Genomic DNA, 27,353 nt, shown 5'->3' on the forward strand with positions numbered 1-27,353 from the left:
CACCACCCGATTCCTCTGTACTTATTCCATGTTGCACATGCCCTAAAAAAGGGACAATGGGATCTCCATTGTACTATCCCTCTTAACCCCAGTCACCAGCTATCCTTAAAGGATAGTTCCGGGACTTTTTTTTTTATTGTCCCTACGGTTCGGCCATGTGTTTTTAAGCATAAATCGGTAGATCGTAGAAAACTTTCCTATGGACCTTACCCGACTTTTCGTCCATTAACGCACTCGAAATGAGCCGCCATTTTGTGATAATCCTATCATTTCCCCCCATCGACCTGGCTCACCTGCGTTTGCGGCACCAAATCAAATCCCCCGCCCCGGAGCCTGACATCAGCAGACGCGTACCGCCCATTTCCCAACGCCAAAGCACGTTTCGTGTCAACAATCGCTGCGCCTCAGCTAATGAAGTGTCGCCATGGAAATGGCAGGACGCCTCTTTCCTCAATAAGTATAAACACACCGTTTCACAACACACAGCAGCAGATTTTCGATTCCATTACTCTCTCTGTGTTACTTTGAGTATTCTGTGACTCGTTTCTGTGCTCTGGTCAGCTACCTTCGCCGCTTCTAGGCCTTGTGAACACCTGTACCATCTCTGTAAATTATTTTACTTTCTTTACCACACAATGGCTACAATAATGCCGTATATGTACGAGCCCGAGTACACCGAGGAAGAACTACTGGAAAGGCAAGCACGCGAAAACGATGGGGATTCGGACGGCAGTTGGGAGGACCAGTCAACGGATGAAGAGCCTGGACCATGTCGCATGGACGGCGTCTCCACCTGGTGCACGTGCAATCGGTGCGAGCTAATGCCAACTGAGGAGGAGAACTGCTGCTGCCGTGAAAATTCCGGGTGCTTGGCCTACATTTCGGAAGGCGAGCCAAGTCCGCAATGCATCACCGAGCTGCCAGAGTTCAGGGAAGCCTGCCTCTCACGGACCGTGTTGAGGATGATGATGGTGCTTATGCACGAACTTCGCGGCACTGTCCGTCCGCGTAATCCGAGTAACGAGTAAGTATACTCTGGTTGTGATGTCAGTGATGCCACTACTATTTCATGGTCGTCTCCCACATATAAAATTACATCTACATATCATTCGAATGCATGTAAATTGGTTCCATATTGTGCATTTTCTAGATCGAATTTTTTTCAAAGCAGAATGGCATTTTTTACCTGAATCGACAGTGATAAAGTTTTGTCATTTTAATACAGTTTGCATCTTTCATTTTCACAGGTGGTACAGGCTGGTGGCCTATCGTTGCTTCACTTGGTGGCTTCACGGGAGGCTCGGACACCGCGTTCGGAGAGTAATACCTGCCTTTGCGGTACTTCATATTTCTTTTTTTATTTGTATATCTCCGATTCTACTGTGTTATGTGGACTTATGTGTTTTTCATGTATTGGTTTTTTTATGGTACATTTTTGTGAATCTGATGTAAAGGGTTGAGACCTGATAACGGACAAGGTGTCCGAAATGCATTAGCTATACGTGACCAGTTAATGACTGCTTCTTCAAAATAAATATTTGGTTTTACGAAGACAACACAGTTTGTAAATTACATGGATTATCAAGAGAATGAGAATGAGAAAGAAATGATGACTTCACCATATAACTGATAGAACCTGCAGCTCAGTAGAGCAAATATGCGAACACATGGACTCCTAAGGCACACTTGGGAGCAATATTGTTATCCCCAAAACCCTAGCATTCCTACGGCACTCACTCGGCAAGCTTGTACAGACATCGGATGCACACTAGAATTTCTTATGACACTCGGGCTGCAAGTCCTCTTACACAGCAGAGGCTTGGTGGTATGCACATGCAGCATGTATACTGCAGAAACAGTGCCCTTTTCTTTCCTCACCCGCTGAACCCAGCTTCATAGGGATGTTACAACACAGGTTCCATCCTCTGGAGACTGAGTGCAGCCGCTTGTTGGGTGTAATTTTCCACCCCTTTCTGGTGCCATCCGTGGTCACCCTGACCCCTCTGTAACCCCTTTGTGTCCCACTCCCTCCCTGCACCCATTTCCTGGTTCCCCTGCCCCCCCGCCTCCCGTTCCCACCCATCCCCTCCCATTAGTGCATCCAGCGTGGGGCTGCGAGTGTACTGACTCGCGTGCCCGCTCCGGCTCTTTCCATCCTCTGGAGACGGTGAGTGCAGCCGCTTGTTGGGTGTAATTTTCCACCCCATCCTGGTGCCATCCGTGGTCCCCCAGACCCCTGTGTAACCCCTTTGTGTCCCACTCCCTCCCCGCACCCATTTCCTGGTTCCCCTGCCCTCCCACTTCCCGTTCCCGTCCACCCCCTCCCATTGGTGCATCCAGCGTGGGGCTGCGAGTGTACTGACTCGCGTGCCCACTCCGGCTCTTTCCATCCTCTGGAGACGGTGAGTGCAGCCGCTTGTTGGGTCTAATTTTTCTACCCCTTCCTGGTGCCATCCATGGTCCCCCAGATCCCTCTGTAACCCCTTTGTGTCCCACTCCCTCCCCGCACCCATTTCCTGGTTCCCATGCCCTCCCGCCCACCCCCTCACATTGGCGCATCCAGCGTGGGGCTGCGAGTGTACTGACTCGCGTGCCCGCTCCGGCTCTTTCCATCCTCTGGAGATGGTGGGTGCAGCCGCTTGTTGGGTGTAATTTTCCACCCCTTCCTGGTGCCATCCGTGGTCCCCCAGACCCCTCTGTAACCCCTTTGTGTCCCACTCCCTGCCTGCACCCATTTCCTGGTTCCCCTGCCCCTCGCCTCCCATTACCGCCCACCCCCTCCCATTAGTGCATCCAGCGTGGGGCTGCGAGTGTACTGACTCGCGTGCCCGCTCCGGCTCTTTCCATCCTCTGGAGATGGTGGGTGCAGCCGCTTGTTGGGTGTAATTTTCCACCCCTTCCTGGTGCCATCCGTGGTCCCCCAGACCCCTCTGTAACCCCTTTGTGTCCCACTCCCTGCCTGCACCCATTTCCTGGTTCCCCTGCCCCTCGCCTCCCGTTCCCGCCCACCCCCTCCCATTAGTGCATCCAGTGTGGGGCTGCGAGTGTACTGACTCCCGTGCCAGCTCCAGCTCTTTCCATCCTCTGGAGACGGTGAGTGCAGCCGCTTGTTGGGTGTAATTTTCCACCCCTTCCTGGTGCCATCCGTGGTCCCCCAGACTCCCCTGTAACCCATTTGCATGTCCCCCTCTTGTTGCTCCGTTCCCCGTCTCCTTTACTTCCCCCTTCCCCTCCCTCCGCCCGCCTCCCGGACCTCCCTCCACCCTGTAATTGGCTGACTGTCCGGTTTCAAATGAACCGACCAAGGCAGCCCTCTGCCTGACAGCCCCTGCGGCTAAGGGCCCCAAGGCCAAGGGCAGCTCCGACATTGGCGGCTCCAAGATGTGTCTGCAGATGTCAGCAGGGGAAGCCAAGGAAGCCAACAGACACCAACAAAACCGTGAGTGTGGCATGGGTGGGGCGTAGACCAATCACTCTACTCCAGAAAGCCCCTGTCACTCTATCTTACCTCCATAACGTAGACTGCCATAGACTTAAACAATACATACTTAGGAAGACTTGTGACCACTATAAATGGACTGTAAATGTTGCCTTGTGTTGCATATTAACTTACTTGCCAATTTAGCTAGTGCCACACATGTAGGGAACTGAACTTTAGCTTGCACCGCATCTGGATAGAAATGTGCTTATTAACATGCCCTGGTCGACTCTACAAATGCGCCTATTAACGTGCCCTGGTTGACTTTAGAAGTGTGCCTAATTGCGTACCCTTGTTGAATTTGAAGTGTGCCTAATATCCTCTCTGGGCAAAGTTGAATTTAGTAGTGTGCCTAATAACATGCCTTGCCTGATTTTAGAAGTGTGCCAAATAACGCGGCCTGGTTGAATTTAGAAGTGTGCCTGATATCTAGTGAATTGGGTTGCCTAACATCCTCTCTGTGCAAAGTTAAATCTAGAAATGTGCCTATTAGTGTGCCTTGGTTGAATTTAGAAGTGTGCCTAATATCCTCGCTGTGCAAAGTTGAATTTAGAAGTGTGCATATTAACATGCCCTGGTTGACTTTAGAAATGTGCCCAATAGCGTGCCCGGCTGACTTTAGAAGTGCGCCTAATATCCTCTCTGTACAAAGTTGAATTTAGAAGTATGCTTATTAACATGCCCTAGTTGACTCTACAAATGTGCCTATTAACGTGCCCTGGCTGACTTTAGAAGTGTGCCTAATAGCGCACCCTCGTTGAATTTTGAAGTGTGCCTAATATCCTCTCTGTGCAAAGTTTAATCTAGAAGTGTGCCTATTATCCTCTCTGTGCAAAGTTAAATCTAGAAATGTGCCTATTAGTGTGCCTTGGTTGAATTTAGAAGTGTGCCTAATATCCTCTCTGTGCAAAGTTGAATTTAGAAGTGTGCATATTAACATGCCCTGGTTGACTTTAGAAGTGTGCCTATTAACGTGCCCTGGTTGACTTTAGAAGTGTGCCTTATAGCGTACCCTCGTTGAATTTTGAAGTGTGCCTAATATCCTCTCTGTGCAAAGTTGAATTTTGAAGTGTGCCTAATATCCTCTCTGTGCAAAGTTGAATCTAAAAGTGTGCCTATTATCCTCTCTGTGCAAAGTTGAATCTAGAAGTGTGCCTAAAACCCTCTCTGTGCAATGTTGAATTTAGAAGTGTGCCTATGAGCGTGCCTTGGCTGAATTTAGAAGCGTGCCTAATATCCTCCCTGTGCAAAGTTGAATTTAGTAGTGTGCCTATTAATGTGCCTTGCCTGATTTTAGAAGTGTGCCAAATAACGCGCCCTGGTTGAATTTAGAAGTGTGCCTGATATCTTCTCTGTACAGAGTTGAATTGGGTTGCCTAATATCCTCTCTGTGCAAAGCTGAATTTTAGAAGGGTGCCTAATAGCGTGGCCTGGTTGAATTTAGAAGTGTGCCTGATAGCGTGCCCTTGGTATACCTTAGAAGTGTACCCATTAGCGCGCCTTAGTTGAATATCCTCACTGTGCAAATTTAAATTTGGTTGAATAACATCATCCCCATTGCAAAGATGTTTTGTTTGCCTATTATCCTCTTTCTGCAAAGCTGAATATAGAAGTGTGCCTATTATCCTCTTTGTGCAAAGTGGAAGTTAGAAGTGTGCCTTATAGCGTGCCTTAGTTGAATTTAGAAGTGTGCCTGATCGCATGCCCTGGTTGTACTTAGAAGTGTGCCTTTTAGCGTGCCTTGGCTGATTTTAGAAGTGTGCCTAATATCCTCTCGGTACAAAGTTGATTCTAGAAGTGTATATAACAACAACACTCTGGCATAACAGGATTTGACAGTGTCCCCAATAACGTCAATGTGCCAAAGTCTAGAAAGTCTGCCCTATGTCGGGTGAGCGGGTGAAGTGGATGCCCTATATCGGGTGAGTATGTGGATGGAACAGGTGAAGTATGTGGTTGGAACAGATGAAGTATGTGGATGGAACGGGTGAAGTATGTCGATGGAACGGGTGAAGTATGAGGATGGAACGGATGAACTGATGTAGAATGGGTGAAGTGGGTGGAACAGGTGAAATGGTAGAACGGATGAAGTAGGTGAATGAACGGGTGATGTGCTTGGAACCGGCGAAGTGGGTGGAACTAATGAAGTGCATGGAACGAGTGAAATGGTTGCAATTAGTTAAGTGAATGGAACTTGTGAAGATGACGCATGTGGATGGATGACGCTTGGAGTAAGGATAATATGGGTAGAACGAATGAAACGAGCAGTGTGAAGATGATGTATGTGTATGGATGATGAATGAAGAAAGGATAACGTGGGTAGAACGAATGAAAGGAGTAGTGCATAAAATGGTGGAGTGCATAAAATGGTTGAAGGACATGGAACGGATGGGAGTGCATAGAACGGATGGGAGTGCATGGAACGGATGGGAGTGCATGGAACGGATGGGAGTGCATGGAACGGATGGGAGTGCATGGAACGGATGGGAGTGCATGGAACGGATGGGAGTGCATGGAACGGATGGGAGTGCATGGAACGGGTTGGAGTGCACAGAATGGCGTGATGTACATGGAATGGTTTGGAAGGCATGGAACATCTGAAAGAGCTTTGAAAGGAACGGTCTCAGTGTTTGAAATGGTCGTAATGCACGGAACAGCCGGAGTACATGGAACGGATGAAGTTCATAGAACTATTGGAGTGGATGCAATCTCAAGCACCTACAGTAAACCACCATATTCACTTCTCCACGCTTACTCTCTTCTTTACACCACCACTCAAATAGAACACAGCGATACTATGACACCATTCGGTATAACTGTTCTCATACCAACATCTGCCTCAAACCCCCCATCACTCTAACTAAACACTGCTGGTTGCACACCCCCCAGCCAGGCGTTCTCCTCAGGCCCAACGCAGCCACAATCGGTCTGGATAAATCCTGCCAGAACGAACACATACTATTGACCTCTCAACCACCACACCTACCGCTAAGAAGCAGCTATTTCACGAATGCCACACCAGCTGCACACATATCCGGTGCTCACACGCACCTTTGACTCTCTCTACTCTCTCTACTGACTTGAACTTCGGTTCCCAAGGGCGTTCAACCTACCAGCGCCTTCAGACCATACCAATGGTACATAAGGCGCTATATAAATGCAAAGTAACATAACATAACATAACTTGCCATTAGACAACATTTCCCCAGCGACAGTGGACAATACCGCGGATTTTCCCTGGATGTGCTGCAACCGGAACTTTACAATGTGTAATGTTTATTATTTATGTTCAATTGAAATTAAGATCTAAAAGAAAACCCAACATATATTTTAACAATGGTTGTTTTGATTTTTTAAATGAATCTAGTGTGTCTCCATTGAAAAGTCTTTCTGTGCCTTGTCTTGTCACACCACATGTCTCCGGCCAGCATCCTCCCTCACGCTGGCCGCCCACCTTCAGTCCACATAACCGTTGAACCCATATGCAGCAGACATACATATGTTATTTTGCGGGTTGGCATCAAGCCTCCCGGCCTTGCCTCCTCCCCCAAAAATACTTACCACACCACTTTGTTCAAGCGTTGGCAATAAAAGGCCGTTGGATTTTATTGATACAAAACATGGTTATAGGTAAATAATCAATATAGTTGATCATAATAAATCATCCTTTTGGGCACCGGGTACAGAGATGACCCCCTCTGGCCCGTGCCGCCTTGCCACCACAGGCCAGCCTGCTGCTGACTAACTGCCTAGGCATCCAGGGTCTCCAGGGTGAACTGCACCCATATATTCTCCTGGGAGGGTGAGGTATTTATAAACTCACCCCCCTGCCTTCCATGTACTAGATCCTGCAGCCTGCCTCTTACATGCAGTTAGATGGCCTCTCCTTGGTGAGGCCCTGCGGCAAACGAGTCTTGTCTGCACGACCACCGCCCCAATCCACCCCCCCGCCCTATCAAAGGCAGTTCGCACCGGGGTACTTGTGCTGGCAAGTGGAGCTGTCAGGGAGCGATAAAGGCCAAGAGGTGCCAAAGACCATGTACACTTCAAAGTGGTCTATAGAGCATGGGTTGTTGTTCCCATGTCTACCTCCAGACCCCGTGTCTCCTGCCAAGCATCCCCCCTCACGCTGGACGCCCCCCTGCAATCCACATAAGTGTGTCTCCATTCACGAGTCTTCCTGTGTCTTGTCTGCACGACCACCGCCCCAATCCACCCCCCGCCCTATCAAAGGCAGTTCGCACCGGGGTACTTGTGCTGGCAAGTGGAGCTGTCAGGGAGCGATAAAGGCCAAGAGGTGCCAAAGACCATGTACACTTCAATGTGGTCTATAGAGCATGGGTTGTTGTTCCCATGTCTACCTCCAGACCCCGTGTCTCCTGCCAAGCATCCCCCCTCACGCTGGACGCCCCCCTGCAAACCGCATAATGCCACGACATATACACGTCATTCATTCACAAACACACCCCTGTTTCGAATTCTTTATAACCCACTTCATATTTCTAATGAGAACTTCTTTGCGCTTTGCTAGTCAACCCGTGAAGGTGCTGGTTATCTGCTCTTCGTCTCTGTGAACTTCCGTGACCACTTCGAGGAAACTCGTCAGTTTGCAACCTGTGAACTGCTCCCTGTTCTACGACAAGAAACTACTCTCATCCCTGCATCTAACTGTTTGTCAAGGTAGGCCATGTACCATAATCATTTTGCGTCCAATTTCTTTTCGTTCAAGACAGTACATGCAAGGAACTAGTCACATGTTCTGAGTTTAGTCAAATTATTTTTCTATTTTTTTAAAGTTATTCAAATACTTATCCGCATGTGAATAACGTGTATAGTTCCAAGAACCAAAACGAACCTTGCATTGAACCCTTTATGTGTCATTTAATTTTTTAACACATTGGTATTCATATAGAATTGTTGATCTTTACTTTTCAGAACTTTACACAATGCCTGCCTGTTCCATTGGCGGTTGCCCTTCGAAGACCCATAAAAAATCTGAAGGTACTATAATGCATGTTTTCCCTAAGACAATAGATCAGATAAGCGAATGGGTCCGATATTGCGGATATCCACCGTCTGAGCTTGAAAGTAGAGTCCTAGAAGTCTTTGCGGACAAGAGGGGTGATCGATACCGCATCTGCAGCAGGCACTTTAGCTCAGACATGTACTCCACATCATTGGTAATAAAGAAGAACACACCGCGAGCGAAGCGAAAATTGCTCTCAACCGCTATTCCCACTCTATTCGTCCACATCTGGTGAGTTTACGTATTTATCTCTCGGCCTTGCGGTAGTGTGTAGCATTAGCTAACAATAATTTCCCCATTTATGTATCCACTCAATATGAAGGCGGAAGATTCTCCATCCGTGTCGTTATTGCAGTCATCAGCCACTTCAAGCGCCTATCGGGTAATCTTACTTGGCTATTCTGCCACTGACTTGTTTTAGGCATGTAAATCAATAGTTTTAATTTATCGTGTAATTATTTTACCTAATGGTACACCCTTGTACTCGTCCTCTAGTCTTTGTTTTCAGTTATAATTATTGTTATCCAAAATAATGCAAGTACTGTCTTTCAGGGAGATGCTGAGGAGTCCAACGCATTGACGACAACCGTTGGTGTCACTCAGATGCTCGAGGTACGTTTCCGGACAGTTCCATCGATGGAGATCATCAGATCTTGCATTCTTGTAGCGTGATTGTTACACACAATGTTTCTTTCGTTTTTAGCCATTGATATGTCCTTCTGTCGTCGCCCTCCTATGTGTCTTCTTTTTTCAATATTGTGTTCATTACTAATGAAAGTCCTATGTTTCAGGGAGTCGATGGAGCATTAGTCCAAGAAGAAGGGGGAGCATGCAGTTACGGGACGGCGCAACAGCTTGCAGAAGTGTGCACCGCAGTTACATCGTCCCTTGATGTTCTTATGCATTTCGAGGTATGGATACTGACAGTTCGATCAAGTGAAATCATATGACGTGATTACATCCGCTATACTTCCTTCTTTATTAACGCAAGTGCTATGTTTCAGGGAGATGACGGAGCTTCTTCTACAAGAACATCACCCCTAGTAGTTGATGCAGATCTCTGGGTGGTGACACTTCCAACGATCGAGCAAATCGAATCATATTTAGATATCCATCATTTATTTTAGACAACTGATCATTTGTGCAGGTCTATTTAGATGAGCCGTTGACGCCTGCACAAAGTTTATGTTCTTTTTAACAAAATAGAAAACCATACTAATGCAATTACTGTGTTTCAGGGAGTTACTGAAGCATCATCTTCAATAATATCATCAATGGAAGTCTATGAGGAGCCCGAGGTATGGATCTTGACAGTTCCATCTAACAAGATCAACAATGCGTGAATAATTGTCGTTTGAATGTTCTACACAAAGCGTTCATTCGTGTTTTGCTATTGAGATGTACGTGGGTATTGGTCCCCAAGTACATTTTGTGTTTTCAATATTATTATACATACTAATGAAAGTTCTATGTTTCAGGGAGTCGATGGAGCATCAGTGCGTGATGGATGTGCTTATCATGAAAATATAGTCGTTGCAGCGCAAGAGGAAGTGGAGACATGCACACACGAGTCGGAGCAACAGCGTCCTGATGTTGAAGTTCGAGGCAAGAAAGTTTCAAAGAAAAGAAAGCAAAAGAAGGTTAGTGTCCTGGTCACTATATTATGTTGTTTTTCACTGTTAATAGTTCAATACTGTAAGTTGTGTTTAAACTGAACATCCCTTTTCCAATCTGTCCTCTAGTTGCGAGTGGGTGTACGAACTAGATCTACACAGACAGTGAAGCGAACGAGAGATGTTGCTTGCCAAACCTTTTGGCAGGGACTTGAGACTGGAGATGCATCGTGCCAATGGGAAGAATATGAAGTGATTGACAACAGAGCTATACCACCACCAGCCATTGATAGTGAATGTCCTCCTGGTAGTTCGGATGCAGTCGGAGATCAATTCACAGAATCCACACCCGCAAAAACTAAGACCGCGAGAAAGTTGAAGAAATTGTTTTATTCTCCCATCGCCGGAGAAGGAACAGATGTTGCAATGGAAGAGAATGAAATGGACGACAATGAAACACCATCAATATCACTGAACATAGCGGAAGACGATATCAGAGATTCTACCTTTCATGTGAGTGACATGTCCTCAACGTTACAGGCCGAACCAGCTGGGATGCAGAGTGACAGTATAAGGAAAGAGGCCAAATTCATTGTATTCGATAGTTGTTTGATTGATATTATTCGGATGAAATGTGGGCATTCGGTTGGTGGGGAAGTATGTGGGGAGCCATTGATTAATGTGACTCGTGCAATTCGAGGCACTAACCTTAAAATACATGCCACCTGTACAAAATATCATCCTTTCTCATGGTCTGCACAACCCATGCTCGGGCAAACTGCCAGCAGGCAATCTACTTTGTGCAGCGGCCACACTTTTTAGTGGTTCAAGTTTTAAAAAGTTAGAGTCTTTCTTTCAGTTTGTGGGAATCCATTTCATTGCGAAAACTCAGTTGTACAAATACCAAACCGATTATCTATTTCCAGCCATTAGCGAAGCTTGGAGAATGGAAAAAATGTCTATCGATAGTACATTCGCGGGCAAACGGTTCAGGCTAGCCGGTGATGGACAGTGCGACAGCACAGGATTTTCAGCCAAGGACTGCACCTACCACTTTCAGGACATGGAAAGTAAGAAAATTGTGAGTTCGGTGGTCGTGCAGGTGTCACAAAGTACATCCTCAGTGGCCATGGAGAAAGTTGGCTTTGTAGCATCATTGCAAGAACTACAATCGCGGGGAATGGTGATCGACCTGATAGCCACGGACAGACACGTTTCAATTGCCAAGACAATGAGAGAAGAGTACAAAAATATAAATCACCAATTTGACGTTTGGCATCTTGCAAAAACAATCAATAAAAAAATGTCGGCTGCAGGTAAAAAAAAGATATGCAAGGTATTTCACAGTGGTCCAAGTCAATCAGCAACCATCTTTGGTGGAGCTCAAAAACATGTGGAGGGTCGTTGGAAATTCTACTGGAAAAATGGCGGTCAGTAATGCTACACTGTAGCAACGTTCACCGCTGGACCACAAACCAACATTTCCACAATTGTGAACATGGCCATTTGTCCACAGAGGAGGCACGGAAGAAGAAGTGGTTGATTCCTTCATCACCCACTCACAAAGCCATTGAAAAGATTGTATTTGATAAAACTATAACAAGAGATTTGAGGGGACTCACGGAATTCTGCCACACAGGAGATTTGGAGGTGTTCCACAATATGTGCCTAAAGTACAGGCCAAAACGATTGCATTTTGGCATGGAGGGCATGATAAATCGGACTCTTCTAGCGGTCTTGGCACATAACCATAATGTTGGCCGTCAACAAAGTAGGACGACCGGAACTTTAGGGACGCTTCGCTACAATAAGGCCTTCACTAAAAGAAGTAAACAATGGGTGATCAAACCAGTGTTTGAGGATATGCAATATGAGTTTATTGAGAGACTTATTGTTGATGTCCTAGATAGGCACATACATGGAGTTGTGAACGAACCTGTGCAGGGGACAACTGCATTGCCACCCAATATTGCCTCTGTTCCATGTCCCCCTAAAGCAGAGCTCATTGAGAAAAACACATCACGGTTTAAATGATTGTAATTTGATTGTCTGTTCTCTCAAAATTCCTCATGTCGCAGGCCCATTGAATATGTGTAGCTATGTATTGTGTAAATAAAAGTGATTGCTCAGTGTACATGCAATGTGTCTATCCAACCTTGTTCATTTGCGCATTAAATTAAACCAAACAGTAATATAAATCATTTTTCAAAAAATATAGAATGTCTCCGTATTTATGGTTCTCTGGGGCTGCAAAGCACGCAGACAAAATGCAAAGATGGAGTGTAAATTTCAAGTCCTGTGAGATGGCCTTACACTGAATGTAGCTAACTAGGAATGTGTGCTCGTTCAAAGTGAAGGTCAGCTGCTTTGATTTTTTGCTCGGGTGCCGGAATGGCCCACAACTCAGTATAAGGTTCTATTGTTATTTGACCTTGACAGGCCGGGACCATCCCGAAAGACTTCTTTTTGGGGGTGTGGTGCAATAACGTAAGAAACGATAATGAATAAAATTTCAGAAACGATAGCCATTTAATGTTCGTTCATTAGAAGAAATAACGTCGGCATAGAAGGAGTGGTATTTCAGGGCTGCCCTACGCACAGACACAATGGAAAATGCAAATATAATGTAAGTAACTCTTTAGATGAGTTTATACCGCAATTTAATTACTATACAGTAGCTTTAAAGACGGGTTAAGTTGTACTTGTTCGTTCTATGTGGCATATTGTTTTGTACCGCGCACTATCTTGAGGAGAACCATCTCCTTTTACGGAAGCACCTCAAAACCTTCCTCTTTGCTTCTGCTTTCTCTCTCCCTCTCCCCTGCTACAACTGGTCCACTGTCTGCGACCTCGGTCCTGGGCCCTTCCACTCTCCACCTGCACTGCCTCCCTGTCAACCCCTGCACTGGGGGACTGTCTCAGTATCCTAGAGCCCCCCCTTGACGTATAATACCCAGTTGCACTGTCCTAGCTATGAAATAATTTCCCGACCTAATATATAAAATGAATAATTTTAATAAACATCTGATGGTGAGACTAATTTCATTTTTTATGTTTTTAAAACAGGTACATCCTTCATTATTGTATGTGTCACGAGTACCAGACACCGGCGGATGGCTTTTACAACCGCCAGTTGCTTCTCCGCGTGAACAACGTTACCACCCTGACCATTTTATGGGACGATCGCCAAGTACAAGTATGCCCTTACGCGGTACTAACGGCTAGATGCAACATACAGACCGTTGTGGTGGCCTAGTGCCTCGTTGTTGGAACAGCCATGCGATTATCAGTGCGACCGAAGAGCTTATTTTATCGTAAACCAACACCCTGTGTACTGCACACGAACATCGCTTGCCTCAAGACGAACTATTTTGGATCGAGAGCAAAGAAAAATGCAAATCGCTGAATATTCTCGAAACATTTGATGTCCAATAAATGTACTTTGCCAAATGTACAATCTTGCCGTTTGCTTTTAAACCACAGTTTCATATTCCGAATTGTGGCGCTGTATTGTGAGATGATCTAAGACCCTGTGTACAGCAAAGGAACATCGCGTGCCTCAAAACAAAATTTTTGGAACGCGAGCAAATAAAAATGCAAATCGCTGAATATTCTCTAAACATTTGATGTCAAATAAATGTACTTTAATAAACGTAAAGTGTGTCAGCGGAAAAAAAAACAACAAGTTATGGAGGAACCCGTCTATGGAACTAGGAGGGGGGCACCCAAATTCAGAACCACAGATCAAACCATACCAAGAGCAAAGAAATTTAGAAACCATAAATGTTTTATTTGTATTTCATTATATGTTTAAAATATACATATTGAATCATGTTTCGAGCTCATTATCTGAATAATACCATTTAATTAGAAAATTGAAAAACACAGTACTTTTCTAAAAACACGACTGATAATTCAGTCAACGCTAACTTGATGTAGCCAAGCAGTCTGAACGTCATGTCGGTTGAAGGGGATCATCCAGCTGGCGGTCAGAGGCTACGGCCACATTTAACAATATAAGAACCGCCGTAGCTTACTAGACAAAATAATGTTGGTTACTTCTGAAGTTAAGACCAACAGAAAAAAGAAGAAGGGGTGCCGTAAATGTACTTTACCAAATTTACAATCTTGCGGTTTGATTTAAAAGTACAGTTTCATATTCCGAATTGTGGCGCGCTGTGTTGTGAGCTGATCTGTGTTGGTTTCCGGGTTCTGTGTGGAGTCGCGTAGAAGACGCCTGGGCGCGTTTGCCTACGCAGCACAGTCACGTCACGGATAGAGGCGGGGAATATGAATGTTTTGATAAAGTCTGTTTCAGGGGCGGGGGATTTGATTTAGTGCCGCAAACGCAGGTGAGCCAGGTCGATGGGGGGAAATGATAGGATTATCACAAAATGGCGGCTCATTTTGAGTGCGTTAATGGACGAAAAGTCGGGTAAGGTCCATAGGAAAGTTTTCTACGATCTACCGATCTATGCTTAAAACACATGGCCGAACCGTAGGGACAATAAAAAAAAAGTCCCGGAACTATCCTTTAAGGGCCACTGCTGACCAGACCCAGACTTCACATCCTCTGCATCACCCCTCCGGGGGTGTGTCCATAAACTTAGACAACCCTTTCAGCACTCGGGATAGTTTATTCTTGCTCACGACTCAACCATTCCCATTGTCACCGTCTCTGCAAGCTGAGACTCGTATCCTCTGGGGCTGGCATCTTGTCGCAATCGTCGGGCGAGACAATGCTTGGGCCTACCTCGCAAGAGGTCACCATGCATTGCTTCCCTTTCCACGTGTACAACAAGCTGAACAGAAATGTCCACTTATACCGGATCTTCTGTTGATTGAGGATTTTAACTACCGGCCCCCATCAGTCTCCTCTTTAGCCATGAGGATTGTGCAAGATCTTGGAAGAGTTGGACCTCATCTCCATTGATGGCTGTGCAGGGCTGCCTTTAGAACAACGTCTCTTTTGTCATAAGATGCAAATGCGGCCAGGACTTTTCATGTGGGTCCCGCTCTATGGATTCTGTCAAGGTGGACCCTGTTGGGAGGACCTCCAGGAGCAACGCTGCAAAGAATGTTGGAACTGTAATTTCGAGGTCTCATTCTGTAAACTCCTCTGGGACATTCTTGAGGCATATGTTTGAGCGCCTCAACCTATGGAGGTCCTCACACTGAAGTTCCAGGTTGTGCGACAATTGTGCTAGTTGCTCTAGTGCTTCGTGAGGTCTCCCGGCGTCCTCTGACAAGTCCTGCAGAGTCCTCTCATTCATTTTCACTCGTTCCCCCCATTTTAGGGAGCTCCTCTTTAATCTCCTGTACTGCTCCTTTGAGATCTGACAAGGAGGAGAATTGTTCTTGGAAGGACTCTGATCCACATCTGGAGGTCAGCTAGACATTGCACCAAATCTTCCTTGTTGACCACCATGGGGTACAACAATGTAAACCCTGCGGCAGTGTACGAGGGATTCCCTAGAGCTCCGGTCTCCTTTCCCAGCCTACTTAGTGGCATTACACCCATCCAGAAGGGGAATCTAGGTATCACATGTTCACTTCATGGTTTTGGACCATGGACTGGGAGATGCGGTGATCGTTTAAGAAACACACGCAAAGGAGTGAAGCAACACTGTTGTGTGCGAGATTTAATAAATGGGGTGTATCCGTGGTGTGGCAGAGCACGCCCAGACGGAGAACAGCTTGTCCAGATTCATCTTTATGGTCAAGAGGGCTTGCGGTGTGCACAATGCAAAGATTGGGTTCTGCTAAAGAAGACCGACATCTTCTGATGTACTAGTTACTTCTTTAATTAAATTCCTGTACATTTTATCAAGTACATCAAGTCAGATACACTTAAGATTCGGGCAAAATGCACCAGCATCCTCTCTTGGGGGGTCTACATCTCCTACTGACACACTCAGAACTTCCACTCATACATCAACATTCTCACAGGCTGCATTCTATGTCACTCACCCAACATTCCATACATACTAACAAAAGGTAGCAAGGAAACCAGGTCACTACACACGACCCCATGGGGATCAATACGTTGCCGACAGGGAGGTCGTCTGCAATTGCACGGACCCGCTGGGCCAGGTGGCGGTGATTCCGAGTCGTAGCTCGGGGAGGAGAACGTTCACCAGCCACAGAGCCAATGTGTGCATGGTAACGATCGCCATCTTTGTTGCTCGAGTCACAGAGGTTGAGGCTCCCTAGGGGAGTGCTTCTGCGCCTCCCTAATTTTTGGACCATCCACAGACACCGTGGACATTTCTACATTGCTGGAATGTTTTGTCCTCTTCTTTCTTTGGAGTTCGTTTTCTTAAAAAGAAATTAAAAAAAAATAAAGACACATGAGACATTACAAAATGGCCTTTGAGTTTGTGTTTGGCAAAGTAAAGAGTTTTTCAATTTTTCTGGGTGCATCTGGAGAAGAGTGAATGGGAGGATCTCCAGATTGGTGTTTTTCTCCCACATTCTTTTTCTGTGTGGCCCATTTGTTCACATATTCTCCGCTTCATGTGGAGGAGGGGCTATCTGTGTGAGAGAACTCTAAGTGGCCAGTGGTGGGGGATGTTCCATTTGTCTCCTGCGTTCCTGTGTGGTTGCAGCCCTTGGGCAGTGAGGGGTGCTCATGTGCAGAGTGGATCACGCCTGGTAATAAGGTGTAAGCCAGTGCACCCCTCATCATTCATCTGTGAGTGCCACCAACATGCTGGATGGTCAAGATGGTGGAGGTGCGGCTGGTGCAGTCGCACAGGTGAGCATGCGAGTAGGGAGCTCTAGCCCAAGTTTGATGTCTCAGGCACACCGTCCAGCCTGGGTCCAAGATGGAACTTGTGGATCGACCGCCTTGACATGTACTTCAGGACACTGGGCAGACTGACGAAGAAAGGAAGGTGGCGACCCTCATCAATTCAGCTGGCCCTGCGGTGCACCAGATCTTTAAGACATTGCAACCGGCGGACGATTCATTCGATGGAGCGCAGAACGTGCTGCGGGAACATTTCATGCCCCTTGCTAACACAGACTATGAGAGGCTTGTGATGTGCAATGCGAGGCAGAAAGACCATGAATCCCTTGGCTCCTTTCATGATCATCTGTGATGCATGGAGGCAACCTGCAAATGGGAAAACGAGCAAAGTATGATCCGCAACCAGTTAATCCAGGGGTGTGCGTCTGGCAAGCTTCGTCGTCAGGTGCTGTGGGAACCAGGCCTTACTTTGGCCCGAATCCTTGAACGATCCCATGAAGTTGTGGAAACACGTGCTTCCAAGATGGACGCTGTGATACACTCGCTTAAGATTGACTAAGTATGCCCAATAAACTGCGGCCAAGAGGTGCCCGGTGGGCCACAGCACCGTCAAATGAAAGAGGCATCAGATCACCAGAGTCGTGCCTTAAGTGTGGGTATGACCTTCCAAACCCAAATGTGTGTCCACCAAAGGGCAAGGCATGTGGGAGGTGTGGGAATGTTGACCACTACGCATGTATGTGTAGAGCACCTCTTCCAGTGGTGGTCCAGAGGTGCCAGTCGGAGCAGGATTTTTCAGGCAGCAGCTCCCACCAAATGTAGCCCTCGTTGACCAGTAGGAGGAAGGAGGAACCCAGGTTGAAGAGGAAGACGAAGAGATTTTTATTTCATCTCTAGCGTGAATGTGCTGAAAGTTAAGGTCAGAAGACAGCCAAAGTAGATGGATCACCCGTTCCGGTGTTGGTGGACACAAGTGCCTCTGTCAACGTCATGGCGAAAGTACAGTATGAATCAATGAAGGACCCCACCAGTGCTGAAGCGTCGCAAGCATGGATTTTCATGTTAGGAGACCAGCTAATGGGTGCATTCATGTCACAGGTGGAACATGGCACCAGCTCAATAAAGGCCAGGTCTTTCGTCACGGACTTGAGTGCCAACACCCTATTGAGCTGCGCTGCAGCCAAAGCCTTGGGGATCGCGAGTTTCACATCCAGTGTGTACGTAGAAGATGTGCATGAGGTGCTTGAGAGGTTTTCAGAGGTATTCATCAGAATTGGACAGATGGTGGGTGAGCCGATCAGGCTACACAGAGGATTCTATGCAACCAGTTGCCCTGAAACATCGGAGGGTCCCTTTTCACTTAAGGGAGTTGGTGGCCAAAGAGCTGGAGAATCTTATCAACCTTGATATCATCAAGAAGGTAGAAAGTCCAACACCCTGGGTGTAACCCATTGTCAGGGATGGCACTCTATTAAGAGTAGCACAAGACACCCAGAAAGGGTTTGGGTGGTTGTGCCAAAATAAAGTGGACAGATAAGTACACACACAGCAGAGAGGAAAGAGAACAAAGAGTAGGCCAGAGTAGCAAGGGAAAAAGGTACAGAATGAATTCCCTCTTGGGGTGTATGCAGATCTAGGAAAAGAGTATTCCACGAACCTTAGGAAATACTCTAGCCTTCTACACAGTTTGCTATAACAGAGGCCCACGCTGTTTGCTCATGGCTTGGAACAGCAGCTATGGGTGTCTGTAATGTAGAAAAAAAAACAAGGGAAGGGGCAGAGGTTGACTGATGGGAACCAACAGACAAGCTCTGTACAAAAGGGTCTACAAACAGTACAAGAGAAGATACTACAGACAAATCCAGGAAAGGAGGTGATAGCAAACTAGCAGAAGGAAATGAAGGGAAAGTCGTGTAACAGGATAGGGTAGCAGAGGACAGTAAGGAACAAGGTTGAGAGCTCAGAGGAGCAGGAAAGCAATGAGCAAGCCCACAGGAGCAGGGCTGTAAATTAGAGAGCCCAGATGAAAAGGGCTTAGGGCAGCAGAGTAAAGCAGGCTGCACGGTAAGGAACCCAGAAGGGCCGGGCGGCAAGGAGTGGGCCCCGAGGGGCAGGGCCGCTGACCGTAGAAGGTAGCAGAGGACTGTAGCGGGCTGCTAGGCCGAGAACCCAGCGGAAAAAGATAGGTAGTAGGCAGCGGAGCGTGATAAGCTGCAAAGTAGGAAGGCCAGAGGACAAGGGCCGTAGGCAACCGGAGTGAGGTAGGCTGCAGAGCAGGGAGCCCAAAGGCTGAAGGCAGCCGGAGTGAGGCAGGCTGCAGAGCAGGGAGCCCAGAGGACAAGGGCTGAAGGCTGGAAAGCAGCAGAGCGTGATCAGCTGAAATGTAGAGAGCCCGCAGGGCAAGGGCGGAGGCTGGAAGGCAGCAGAGCGTGATCGGCTGCAATGTGGAGAGCCCGGCAGGGCAAGGGCGGAAGCTGGAAGGCAGCAGAGCGTGATCAGCTGCAATGTGGAGAGCCCAAAGGAGCAGGGCTGTGAGGCAGGGAGCCTGGAAGGCTATGGCAGGAGGCAGCGAAGTGTAACAGGCTGCAAGGCAGGAAGCCCAGAGGAGCTGGACTGAGGTAGGGAGCCCAGAAGGCTAGGGCTGTAGGCAGCAGGGTGTAGCAAGCTGCAAGGCAGGAAGCCCAGAGGAGCTGGACTGAGGCAGGAAGCCCAGAAGGCTAGGGCTGTAGACAGCAGGGTGTAGCAAGCTGCAAGGTAGGATCCAAGCAGGAGAGATGGTAAACAGCATACAAAGATCCGTAGAAAGACGCGAAAGGTGGAGGAAGGACTCTCAGGTGCAAGAGGCTGAGCCACTGCAGGCAGCAGCCTTTATACTGCCTAGCCCAGCACAGAGGCAGGCTAATTGGTTGCACCTGGCTAAGCACACCTGCAGGCAATCGGCCACCTCCCTTTCTGTTCCTGGGCTGGTGGAAGCAGGGCAAGTCCCTAGGGCTTCTGGGGGGTGTAGTTCCTTTGATAACCAATAGGAACAGCCAGAAATCGATGCTTGTAGCCAGGTGCATTGTGGTATACGTAGTTTGTTGGAAAAAATAATAAAGCACCAAAGTCTCGCAAATGGGAAATAAAGTTCCCAAAGTAAATGTAGATGGATCCAAGAGTCTGTTGTAAATAAATGATAAACAAATAGTGCATATTGAGCGTAAATGGATGCGCCCGTGGCGCAGGCGTGACACCCATTGGCATTGCACGGAAGCCCAAACAACCCAACTCTGCATGTTTGTAGATTTAAGGAAATGGATTATATATGGACAGCCTGAATTTCTGTTAATCGCTGTTCGGTTTCCGTGAAATTATCCTTTCATCATCTCAGGAAATTCAGGGGGAACTTACCAGCCTTGCATATACTAGATGGTATGTAGAGGCATATTTAAAAGAAGTTGTATTCTTGTGCCATAATCTGTCACGCAGTCTGGCGGCAGTGTTCACTCAATGTCAATCCAACCACAACACATTTAAGCCAGTTGTCCCTCTCCTGTAATACCAGCAGGTTAGCGCATTGATGCCCTCATATTGAAGGAGCTTGATGCCATAACTGGTATTCTATATATTAAGAGGGGTAAACTGCTTCATAATCATAACAAGTAATTCATTAACTGAGACACCCTAGCATTTAGCGATACAGCTGAGCAGTTGCTGGAGTGAGGGCTGCATGCTGGCGGAGGAGGGAGGGAGAACATCTCTGCTGTCAATCGCTTCACAAAAGGGGTCAAAGGTTCCCATTCGTTTTCACTGCCAGATATTAGGCACCAATCCCTTCCATCTTTCTATTGGTATTTGAATGATTTTAGGATGATTTTCGGGCTCCCCCTTACTTCTGTCTTGTGTTATTTTTCATTTCTGAATTCCTTGTCTCTCACGTTTAAGTCTGCGCCCTAATGCCTGGGGCTTCGGCGCATTATACACTTTTTTTTTTAAACCCTATCATTTTAGCTGGCAGCTGCCATAGGATGAACTTGCCAAAGGAGACTCCCCCTCTCCAACCAATCCATGGACAGCAGTTTAAATACCCCTTATAAACCTATAGCAGGTTACAATTATCTCCCACATTTTACTTATTTTATAAATGGGATTTTATTGACCGTTTTAAATCGAATCAAACTTACATTGATGTTCATAAAACACAGCACACTTACAAAAGTCCAACTTCTTGGGTGCAATGTAATCACAATCGCGGTTAATCTCCTGGATAATGTACTACATCCCTTAAATATAGGCCTATCAGAAACTTCATTCGCCTATAGGGAAGGGTGCTTAGCCAATCAAATTGCTGGAAATGTGGGCGAGAACACAGTGCACCGCCCAGATTTTGAAGCCACCCAAGCCCTTCCCCTGGTGGCGCTATCTTGATTGTGGGGAGGCAACAGATAGCATCTCACTGTTGCCTCCCTAAACCCCGACCCTCCCCCAACCCCTCAGACATCCGGCACCCTTCCCTCTCACCTCCCCATTTAACTGCTGGACCGGAGCTTTGTGCAGCGGTCCCAGCAACCTGTCCCGCGTGCAGCTGCCACAATACAAATAGAACAGGGACTACTATTTGCTATGGCAGCAGCCATCTTTCTTTTTTTTTTTTACAGGCGATTGGGCTCTGCGCAGAGTGAAAATAATCACCCCGCTCAGGGGTGCAAATGGGGCTGAAAGCATCCGTGAGCCCTCAGCGAGGCCCTCACCTCACTCAATCCTAACCTAGGCTCAGGCTGGCAGGCCGTTACCTGTCTTGTACGCCCTCCCCCTCTAAGCATGGGTGATTACTTCAGTCTACGCTCATGCCAAACATACCTTTACTATAGCTTTGATTATGAAAGGGATCAAATATAAACTTAAACTCTCATGGCATACACAAATCTCCAATCAATTTGTGCTGATTGGGCAATTTAAGCACCCCCCTCAACCCCTGCCAAAGACATTCTCCGAGACCTAACCTATCAATGAATAGCCTCTTCCCCGAAGGCTAGTTTAATTTCAAAGTTTCTTTTCTGAATCAACTGCACTTTAAAAACATGAGTTGTCAAGATGCGCATACCAGACCAATCCTTACAAGATTAAATGTTTTGGCAAAAATGTCAGAAGTTTCAATCAGCAAACAAATTCATTACACTGTTTGTATTGGTTGAACATTTCATCAATGCTGGCAGATAAGCTGCATTCTGGTGAGCAGTTAAAGTTTCCGGAAAGTTGGGAAAGGCCTTTGCAAGATTACACAACCGAACATTGCAATCAAAGCAACAAATCCAGGATTGGAGACTCGTAGCACTACCAGCTTTGTGTGAATGAACAGAGACCAATATAGCACTGGGGAAAATATTAGCTCTACACTGTAAGGAACGCATGGTGGCAATAGTGACCACAGTTGAAATTGAACTTTTGCAAGGGTATGATAAACGCCTATCTAAACCTAAATCTAAGATGGGAACAAGCTACAACCATCAAATAATAATGCAGTCCTAGTGGAGTCTTGTCAAATTAAAAAGGGCCTATAGTAAAAAGCCTATTGCGCATCCTTACCACTAATTTACAAATAGTGTGGGGTAAAGTGCATGAAAAGGAAAGAAGTGTTCACAAAATAAGTCTGGATGATTGGGCCATTGGCCTCCCGTCCCCAGGTTTTCAGCATGGGACAAGGCAGTTCACTCGAGCAAAGCGCACACTCCGACTTCGGTGGCACAGGGATACAGTTCTATTGTCACAGTTCAGGACCTACTGTCTCCAAGTCTCTTAGCTTCTTGCAAGTCTCTTGACTCAGAGGGCCGGTGTATACAAAACGCAACCGTTATTTTCCTTTTAACAATATTCAATTTGGGCATTTGCCCTGGATCCCCCTCTTCCGGGCTCAGATCGCTTTCAACTTTTTTCAGATCATTTCTTCTCAGGTGATTCACGGTTCACCCCGGATCCCCCTCAGCCGGACTCAGATCCCTTTCTCTTGGTCAATTAGCCTCCCTCAGCCAGGTTCGGACTAATTTCGATGTACTTTAAATTATCGAAGACTCAAATGTGCACAGGATTTAGCAGGACTCTTTGATCTCGGTATTCCTTTTTCTCACACTCAGCATCAGTTGGATACCTAACAGAGACCTTCGAATGGGCACCAGGTGTCGGCAGACCACTGTGCATGGTATCTTGAGTTGCCTCCCAAAGTTCAATCACAAAGTCAATTACTTCTTTGGTTCCAATTATACTTAAGTCGCTCCTTGCAAACGCCTCCCACACGGTTCTCTTTGTGCACTGTTGCCGTTTGCAACATTAGTTCAAAAACCACACTGGGTTGCCATCAGTCTCCCCAAATTACTGGCTGTGTTGTCTCTTGTGACGTTGCTTTGTTGTAGGAGCCAAGGACAGTACCACAGAGGCAATCACTCCTCCTTGGTTAACGATGCGGGAGAGCCCCGGGTACCTCAGACACACTGTGCAGGTTTGATCAGTCTTAGTGCCTTGTCTTCGGTTTCTTACTTTCCAAGGCTCATGAAAGTAACCGTCTTTAGAGGTTACAGGCTCTTCCCTCCTTGCGACTCTGTTCTCGCTCACTTACTCCTTGTATTAAAATGCCATCTTGCAACTGCTGTTCCCTCATGTGCTTTGCCTCGATCAGAGTGTGCTTTCATGCTCCACCTTTTATCCATTTGGGAAAGTGTGATGGAAGTCAGGTGTGTGTAATGATCCGTAATTGCCTGACCTTGCCTGTCTATGGCGTTGGGACATGTCAGGTATACGGCTCTGGTGTTAGTCCGTTTTTGCTCACGGTGAACTGTCCGTGAGAGAGTTTGTGTCAGAAAATGGGGGGATGGAGTGAATTCCTAGGTATCCTACCTGTTAGGATGGGCAAAGGGTGTTATTGGGAAGGGGATACCGCGTCTCACCCTCCGGTGTCAAACTTCCATTCCCAGAGGACCCCTCATCCAGGTGATCTTCCTGCACTAGTCCACCCCCAGGAACTGGATCAAAAAGTGATGGCCGTGTCTTGGCCACCAGGATGACAGATCCCCGGGGACTAGCCGGTGCGACACCTTCAGGTTTCTCACAACACCAAAAAGAAAATAGCCCAAATCAGTAAAAAGGTTTGCATGACAAAATGTTTGAGCGCTATATGGGAGTGCATTATTGAGAAAACTATGGCATTTGGTGCATTTTGAGGCACATGGTGCATCACAGTTGCTAGTTTTGATCAATGCTGCTTATGCAATGGATTGTTGGAGTGTTGCTTTGGGGTGGGGGCTCTCCTTTTGTCCAATGCACCAGCCCAAACCTGACGGGAAATGAGTCTCCACATGCACCACCGTAGATCACGTACGAGCTGCAAACAGGGAGGACACCGGGTAGGAGACTAGGAACTCAAAGGCAGTGTAAACTCACCGAGGGATGCATCGTTGATGTCATACTCTAGTTTACCACACTCCCACGACCCACAGACAGGGTTGAACAAGGTGTTGAAGCGTATCTGGGTCACCTCAAAAGCGGCTCCCTTCAGCAGTGCAATCTGGTCCTCAATGCTGAGATCTCTGGAATAGGTGTGGAAAGGAAACAGAATTAAAGGAGAAGCAGGCACAGGCTCAACAGAAGGTTTGCACACCCAACCGGAAACAATGGAATGACAGTTCATGCAGTGTTTTACCTCCAAAAATGAATAAATATGAAACGTTTAAAAGGGATCTTACAGCTTTAAACAAAAATCTCGAAACAATTATAAAGTTAAAATATAAAAAAAGCTATTACCATTCAAGAAGTTATTAGGAATAAAAACAAACAAAAATGTCAATCAATAACTTACAAAAATGCATTCTCCTTTTTCCAAGCCAAGTTAATATAATTTACTACAACAAAAACAAACATCACAGATGGTAACTCCGGCATTTTACCTTTTGGATTTGTATTTTTAAATTAATAACGTGCGCAGAACTGACCAAACCGTCTGATGGCGCTGATGACAAAAACATGATTCAGGTAGAACATAACTAGATCCAGCCTAGTAAAACCCTATAGAAACAGAAATGTTTTAGTGCTCCACGAAATTGGTAGAGCGAGTTAAGGGTCCTCAATTCAAGTGGTAAAGCTTTGGACCGAACACCGAACCTTCTGTCCCCCCGAGACTTGTACGCTGAGGGCGTGATAGAAAGATGAAGATCGCTAGAGCACAGCGATCTCGCAGGCTAGTATGGATAAATCAAGACCCTCAAGTATTGAGGGGCGGTACCATTGACACATTTAAAGACAAGGCAGGCTACCGTGAATCTAATAAGATACTCTATCCGTAACCAATGTCGATCTCGACGATAGGATGACACGTGAGCCTTTCTGCTCAACTTAAAGAACATCCTGACTGCTGCATTTTGTGCTTTCCGGCGTCTGTGGGTCGGTCTGGAAGGAATTCCCAGTAACTGGCTATTAAAAGACGCCTGATCTTCTTTGGGAATGAGATGAGAGCCTGGCGTAGAAGTCTCAACACAAAATGCACCGCCTGGACCTTTGCCCCCACCTGTCCTTTGCTGCCAAGATCATCTTGCCACACACAGCCCAAGTTCCTTACCTTAGAAAAAAAGTTTAGACTCTTTCCCAACTAAGTTGGGATGGGCAGTTTCTTGGCTGAGGTCAGTAGATGTCTTGGTCCAAACAAAATAAGTTTGGTCTTTGCAGCATTAAGTTGTAGTTGATTTTTGGACATCCAGCCACTTATTTCATCCAGACAGTGTCCCAATCAGCAAAATATTTCCGCAAAATTGACAACCCTTAAGAAGATCTGGGTATTGTCTGCGTAAGAATGGAATTTAAACCCATGGCGTCTTAAGATCGCCAAAAGGGGACAAATGTACAAATTAAACAATGGTGAAAGGGATAAACCCTGCGGGACTCTGCAGCCCAACCTGAACACATCAGATAAAAATTCACCTAGTCTCACCTGTTGTAGACGGTTCATCAAAAATGACCTTACCCAGCCTATTGCATGGTCAGAGACTTTTCCTACTTCTTGCAACTGCTCTAGGAGGATATGATTCACTGTATCAAAGGCTGCGGACAAATCTAACATCACCAATAAAGAGAGTTCACCCCGGTCTGCGGCCTTTAACAGATCATCCTGTACGGCTAGAAGGGAAGTCGTGGCTCCCCAACCTGGTCTAAAACATGAATGGAACTTATCCAGTAACAGTTCATGTTCTACAAATTTCTGAAGTTGACCAGTGACTACCTTTTCCAGAATTTTGGCCAGCCAAGGTAGCCCTGCAATGGGACGATAGTTCACGATAGAAAAACATCAGTTTGCATTACAACCCAGCCATTTATAAACTATTAGACAACATCTCCTAGGCTCCCTAGATAAAATGGGGAGAAAAAAAATGATCTTCCCCTTTCATCAATTGACTAAAGGCACATCCCTCCATGTGTTCTTGTTTCCAACAGGACATAAAACCCGCCCATGGTAAAATATTAAGAGAATTTCTTTAAGAATCCTGTTTGTCAATGGTAATATTTGATCCAGAAAAGACATTGGGACAATATTTAATGCAAGATTCATACAACTGGTAATATGACCGTGACTTTAGGGTATCATCCAAATATCATTTGGGTCCGATTGTTTATACAACTTCTTCACCGGTCTAACAAATGGTCACCTGCATTCTGTTCCCTCCAATAGGTAACCTACATTCAGTTGTTAAGACTGCATTTTACTTTACAGTGCTAGCCCCTCCTAGTCTCAAACCTGATGGTTTTATTACATTCTGTAGGGCCTGTTTATATTCTGACTACTCTCGCCCATTTAACCTTAACCAGTGTAAAGATCAGACTTTAATTTCATCTCCTATACTAACATCCTTAGACTTACTTCTAAATGGATGAAACTATTTGGGGCGCTTCTTGGTAGCAACATCACATGTTTCAGAAACTAAATTTCCTCTGTAATCAATTGTTTAATATTAACATTGCCCCAAATCTCTGCACTATAAGCTGTGGTTGATCGTACTTTGTGGAAAATTCCCAGTTCCCAAGACCTGGGAGAGTGAAATGGTGCCTTCCAGAACCACGCTTTGATGGTCACCGTTTTGGAATGCCTGCAAGGCCAGTTTGACATTCGCAGTGTTCCCGGTTCCCTTGATCTGGATTTGTGGGCCTGTGGCAGAAGTCTGCAAACACGCAGACATGTGGGAAAATAGAAACATAACATCCCATAATAAAATGTAATAAAAACTATCCTAGACAATTAGTACTTCCCAACGTACAAACAGCCAAAAACTAAAAATAGCCTCTAGATGGCTTTTAGGCTGGCCCTGATACACCACATGACCCTGAGCACATGACAAAATTAGGGACCAGGCCAGCCACTGCAGCCAAGGCGCATTCAATGTGCTCAAACCACATAAAAAGGGGATCAGTAACTGGAATAAAAGATAGACAGCCCACACCAGGATTGTCAGTCCACGGAAGATTTGCCAAAGG

At 46.3% G+C, this 27,353-nt stretch overlaps 1 protein-coding gene across 1 annotated transcript in view; it reads right to left on the bottom strand.

Annotated features, from left to right (window-relative positions):
• Nucleotides 1–27,353, bottom strand: part of NR1I2 (nuclear receptor subfamily 1 group I member 2) — an 812,250-nt gene that overhangs the window by 109,149 nt on the left and 675,748 nt on the right. The window contains exon 6 of the mRNA XM_069635851.1: nt 24,279–24,424. Within this exon, the coding sequence (XP_069491952.1) occupies nt 24,279–24,424 (146 nt within the window). The remainder of the gene's footprint in view (nt 1–24,278; nt 24,425–27,353) is intronic.

Source organism: Ambystoma mexicanum, chromosome 7p, assembly GCF_040938575.1.
Source record: "Ambystoma mexicanum isolate Mex_15411 chromosome 7p, UKY_AmexF1_1, whole genome shotgun sequence".
NCBI classification, from domain to species: domain Eukaryota; kingdom Metazoa; phylum Chordata; class Amphibia; order Caudata; family Ambystomatidae; genus Ambystoma; species Ambystoma mexicanum.